Source organism: Aquarana catesbeiana, linkage group LG03, assembly GCF_042186555.1.
Source record: "Aquarana catesbeiana isolate 2022-GZ linkage group LG03, ASM4218655v1, whole genome shotgun sequence".
Classification (NCBI taxonomy): domain Eukaryota; kingdom Metazoa; phylum Chordata; class Amphibia; order Anura; family Ranidae; genus Aquarana; species Aquarana catesbeiana.
In genome coordinates, this window is record NC_133326.1 from 197,797,217 (window position 1) to 197,803,216 (window position 6,000).

Sequence of the window (6,000 nt, forward strand, 5' to 3'; positions counted from 1 at the left end):
CCTGTGGGACATAATTTCTCACAACTGGATCATGCTATGGAAGGCCTCAATGTTTTAGTTCTTAAAGCGGTGTTCCGCCCAAAAAAAAAAAATAAAGCCGGCAGCTACATAGACTGCAGCTGCTGGCTTTTAACAATAGGACACTTACCTGTCCTGGAGTCCAGCGATGTCCGCACCACAGCTGATCTTTCCATCAGCTGTCAGGTGCTACCGCCACCATTGCGGGTAAGGGTACCCGGCAGTGTAGACTTACGGCTTCACGCTGGGAACCCTACTGCGCATCTCTCTCCTACTGGCCCGGTGACAGGGAGAGGAGGAGGGAGCCCCGCATTTATGCTGTGGCCCGGACTCCCGGAAGTGGGAACAGGATACCCATCAAAGACGGGTGCCAATTGTGGCACCGGAGAGGGAGAGGAGACAAATGAGCAGAAGTTCCACTTTTGGGTGGAACTTCACTTTAAAGGGAATTTCAAAACTTTTCAGAAAAGGAAAACTTTAAACTAAGTCATATATACAGTGGGGACGGAAAGTATTCAGACCCCCTTAAATTTTTCACTTTGTTATATTGCAGCTATTTGCTAAAATAATTTTAAGTTCATTTTTTTTTCCTTCTTAATGTACACACAACACCCCATATTGGCAGAAAAACTAAGAATTGTTGACATTTTTGCAGATTTATTAAAAAAGAAAAACTGAAATATCACATGGTCCCAAGTATTCAGACCCCTTGCTCAGTATTTAGTAGAAGCACCCTTTTGATCTAATACAGCCATGAGTCTTTTTGGGAAAGATGCAACAAGTTTTTCACACCTGGATTTGGGGATCCTCTGCCATTCCTCCTTGCAGATCCTCTCCAGTTCTGTCAGGTTGGATGGTAAACGTTGGTGGACAGCCATTTTTAGGTCTCTCCAGAGATGCTCAATCGGGTTTAAGTCAGGGCTCTGGCTGGGCCATTCAAGAACAGTCACGGAGTTGTTGTGAAGCCACTCCTTCGTTATTTTAGCTGTGTGCTTAGGGTCATTGTCTTGTTGGAAGGTAAACCTTAGACCCAGTCTGAGGTCCTGAGCACTCTGGAGAAGGTTTTCATCCAGGATATCCCTGTACTTGGCCGTATTCATCTTTCCCTTGATTGCAACCAGCCGTCCTATCCTTGCAGCTGAAAAACACCCCCACAGCACGATGCTGCAACCACCATGCTTCACTGTTGGGACTGTACTAGACAGGTGATGAGCAGTGCCTGGTTTTCTCCACACATACCGCTTAGAAAAAAAAGTTCTATCTTGGTCTCATCAGACCAGAGAATCTTATTTGTCACCATCTTGGAGTCCTTCAGGTGTTTTTTTTTTTTAGCAAACTCCATGCAGTCTTTCATGCGTCTTGCACTGAGGAGAGACTTCCGTTGGGCCACTCTGCCATAAAACCCCGACTGGTGGAGGGCTGCAGTGATGGTTGACTTTCTACAACTTTCTCCCATCTTCCAACTGCATCTCTGGAGCTCAGCCACAGTGATCTTTGGGTTCTTCTTTACCTCTCTCACCAGGGCTCTTCTCCCCCAATAGCTCAGTTTGGCCGGACAGCCAGCTCTAGGAAGGGTTCTGGTCGTCCCAAACGTCTTCCATTTAAGGATTATGGAGGCCACTGTGCTCTTAGGAACCTTAAGTGCAGCAGAAATTTTTTTTTGTAACCTTGGCCAGATCTGTGCCTTGCCACAATTCTGTCTCTGAGCTCTTCAGGCAGTTCCTTTGACCTCATGATTCTCATTTGCTCTGACATGCACTGTGAGCTGTAAGGTCTTATATAGACAGGTGTGTGGCTTTCCTAATCAAGTCCAATCAGTATAATCAAATACAGCTGGACTCAAATGAAGGTGTAGAACCATCCCAAGGATGGTTAGAAGAAATGGACAGCACCTGAGTTAAATATGAGTGTCACAGCAAAGGGTTTGAATACTTAGGACCATGTGATATTTCAGTTTTTTTCTTTTTTTAATAAATCTGCAAAAATGTCAACAATTCTGTGTTTTTCTGTCAATATGGGGTGCTGTGTGTACATTAATGAGGAAAAAAAATCAACTTAAATGATTTTAGCAAATGGCTGCAATATAACAGAGTGAAAAATTTAAGGGAGTCTGAATACTTTCCGTCCCCACTGTATTCTAGAAGGTTGCAACTCAATGTTTTGGCTGCTTGGGACAAGGTACAATCTTTGTATCTACCAATGAGTCTGACTCCCAGGATCAGGATGCCTTTGGCCTGTTGGCTCACCAACCCAGCCCTAGAATCGGGCAAATATTTTCTTCCATTATTCTGAAAAGTCCTTATGACAGATACCAGCCTGACAGACTGGGGAGGCGTTTTGGACACTAACAGTGTAGGGAAGGTGACCACCAGCAGAAGCGCTGCTCGCTATAAAAATACCGAAGCTCTGTATGATTCCTCTATCCCTCTAAAGCTGACCTCCTTGACTGCACAGTCATGAGATCCAGATTCGGTAAGACAGCGTCACACCTCGGGATCAGTACCGCTTGATCTATGCCTTTCCTCCTCTGAAGCTCTTTTATCTGTTCTTCAAGATCATGATGTAGGGCTTTCTGATGATTTTCACTGTGCCAAACTAACACAGAGGAGCATGGTACTCCTCACCTCATGGGCCCTTCCTGATCATCTGTATCCTCCTGTCTCAAGGGCCAATCTACCACCCTGCTTCTCGGTCATTGATTTTGATGGCATGGCTGTATAAACCCAAGTACCAAGAGGTGGAGATATTCTGTTTGTCATTCATACACTCCTGAGGGCTGGGAAGTCCAGGTAACGCAGAGTCTATATATTACACCACCATTTTTACAAGGACATGACTGCCTCCATGTTTTTCTATATAGAAGGTATCTTTTTGTAGACCATATGCAAGTTGCAACAGTTTGAGACAAAAATGTAAGAGTGCCAGATTTGTACAAGACTTTCATGATTTTCAGAGTTTGTTCAGATTATCATGAAGTCATCTTTGAGTATTCTAAAAGCATTCCTTTTGTTTACATTGCAAGTTTTCAATTTTATAACTCCTGTTTATATTGCTTACATGCCAGTTTGCGGTCTTCTACAAAGGGGAAGAATGTCTTGGAAGTGGGAAGATTATGAGACTGGGGCCTTCATTGTACGTCTTACAACAGTGCGAAGAGAGAATGAAATGTGCGGCGGCGGCAAAAGTGTCAGCAGAGACTTTTAAAGATCTGGATCCACTAACCTGACTGCTGCAATTTTCTCAGCTAATTGAAAGTGTTTAGTGAAATGTGAGCCAAAAAATGATGGCAGAACGAAAGCACGCTGTCTCTAGCTTAATTAAGGGACAAGTTCTGACAGACTCTGACTGGCATCCTACCTCTGAGGCCTTTTTATAAACAATAATCAATTGTTTTCTACAGACAATATGTGAGTCTTTTATATTGAAGAGAAAATTACATTTTTACTACTTTTTTTTTTTTACTTGAACAAACTGAGAAGGTCAGGGCATTTAGTGCAATAAAAATGAGGTTTTACAATATTGACTATGTTTGTGTCTCTTTATGTGTGGGTATGTTTTTCAGCAAATTGTATTATATTTGTTAACATTCAGGCTGCAAGGTTGATTTATTAACCACTTGCTTACTGGACACTTAAAGTGGAGGTCCACACAAATTATTGACTTAAAGTGGATGTAAACCCAAATATTTTTTTTTTTTTATCATACTGTAGAGTATAAGATTTCCTATCATTTGAGCCCAGTCTTGCCACACAGAGTTAATCCAGCTCTGAGCAATCCTCTTTTATTGTTCAGTGAGATAAATCTTGACAAACAGAGAAAAACTTTGTCAAATCCTCCCCCTTGCTGTGAGTGACAGGTGATTTACATATCTCGTGCACTAGCCTAAGAGACATGCAGTATTTTTTAATTCCCTCCCCCACTCCTTTCTTCTGCTGCTCTGCAAGGATTGGCTGTATCACACCTCAGCATGATTTAGATGTTAGAGATCATAGCAGAAATTCAGTGTTAGAAATACACAGGAGAAAATGCATATTGACAAGGGGAGTGTAGAGGTGGGCGGGGAGTCTACTGACATCACGACTCCACCCACCGAGCTCCAGACAACAGACCCACCCACAGAATCTGCAGTTTTTCGGCTCTCATAACAGACAGAGGGGAGACATTTGACAGGTAAAGATACATGCAGGAGGCATGTATATCCATATAGATAACCTCTATGGCAGTAGTTTAGAAAGGATGACATTGGGTTTACATCCACTTTAATCTTAACCCCATCAGTGCTATGAACAGATGTTCAAATGAACAAAAAAAATTTTTGTGCTGTATTTAACTTTACCTTGGTCTTTATAGTGGCACTTCCTGTTTGTCACTCCCGAGGGAGTAGGCGTTTATAATCTTCTTCTTTTTTTTTTTTTTCTTTTCCCCTTCCCCTGCGGTGCACTGTCTCCTGGGAGCTAAGTGTGATGCTTCCCAGGAGTCAGTGCTGAACGCCGCTGCAAAATCTCAAGAGATCGTAAAACATCACTTATGGAAAAGCGCCATTTTAAATGAGGGCATGCGGCTAAATTGGTTTTGTTGCCATCACAACGGGTGGCGTTGTCGTAAGTTCCTGCCCCGTGGCAACAAAACCAATTTAGCTGCATGCCCTCATTTAAAATGGCGCTTTTCGATACGCCCTCATCACGTGACCGGTGTTAACTTCTGAGCATGCGCGGGTACGAGCGGTGAATGCTGGGAGATCAGCATTCATCGCATCCAGGAAATGTAATGCTTGTGGGCTTCACATGCCCACAAGCAAAATGGAACCGGCCCTCATGAATTTTTAGAACTTCATTTTCAATCCGAAACCGGACATCCGGGGAAGATATTACACCTAAAAGTTGAGTGTTATATTATTATGCAAGTGTATTAATGGCTGAGAAAAAAAAAATGACTGGTCGGCGGACCTCCGCTTTAAAACCACCTTCCTGCCCAGAACTAATTTTCAGCGCTGTCACTTTTTGAATGACAGTTGCGCGGTCATGCAACACTGTACACAAATGACTTTTTTTTTTTTTTTTTTATCATTTTTTTTTTTTTGGAGCTTTCTTTTGGTGGTATTTAATCACTGTTGGGTTTTTTATTTTTTGTTAAAATGAAAAGGACGAAAATTTGGAAAAAAAAAGTTTCATAGTGGTCATTATAAAATTTTGAAAACTGGTAATTTTTCTCCTTCATTGATGTGCGTTGATGAGGCTGCACTGATGGGCATTGATGGGCTGCACGGGTAGGTGGCACTGATGGGCATTGATTGGCAGCACTGGTGGGCATTGATGGGTGGCACTGTTGGGCAAAGGTAGGTGGCACTGTTTGCACTGGTAGGTTCTGATAGGTGGCACAGTTGAGGCAGCCGCGGCTCTCTGTGTGACAGAAGCCGGTGATCGGCATTATTTTTTTTTTTCTTCCCCTCATGCTGACAGTGTGTGTGGGGAAAACGATTACCGATCTTCTGTTTACATCACGTGATCAGCTGTCATTGGTGGCCCCTTACTCCGATCTGTGATCAGCTGAGTCATAGACTTGGTGATCACAGAGGTTGCACAGGCAGCTCATGCACGGGAGGACGTCATGATGGCCTCCTGGCAATTAAGGGCCGTGCTGTAGCTGTCATTGGGCTATAGTGCAGACGGGAGGTGGTTAACCACTTCAGCCCTGGAAGGATTTGCCCCCTTAATGACCAGGCCATTTTTTGCGATACGGCACTGCGTTGCTTTTGGTGGTAATTGACCCCCTTGATATAGGTAATTGATATAGATCAATGGTGATAGATATATATATATATATTAATTAGGGTTGTACCGATAGTAGTAGATACTAGTATCGGTACCGAGCATTTGTCCGACTTGTACCTGGCCAGTCAGGGTGATTGGAGGGGGAGTTACAAGCCCCCCCCTTTAGCTGCTTTAGTGAAATCTACACAACGGTGATCAGTGCTCGTAACTG

The 6,000-nt window shown here is 43.3% G+C and overlaps 1 protein-coding gene across 1 annotated transcript in view; it reads left to right on the plus strand.

The window, feature by feature from the left end:
- TRMU (tRNA mitochondrial 2-thiouridylase) overlaps positions 1 to 3,533 on the plus strand; it is a 40,236-nt gene extending 36,703 nt beyond the window's left edge. Inside the window, exon 11 of the mRNA XM_073619702.1 lies at positions 3,083 to 3,533. Within this exon, the coding sequence (XP_073475803.1) occupies positions 3,083 to 3,244 (162 nt within the window). The 3' untranslated portion in view covers positions 3,245 to 3,533. The remainder of the gene's footprint in view (positions 1 to 3,082) is intronic.
- Positions 3,534 to 6,000: the final 2,467 nt, after the last annotated feature.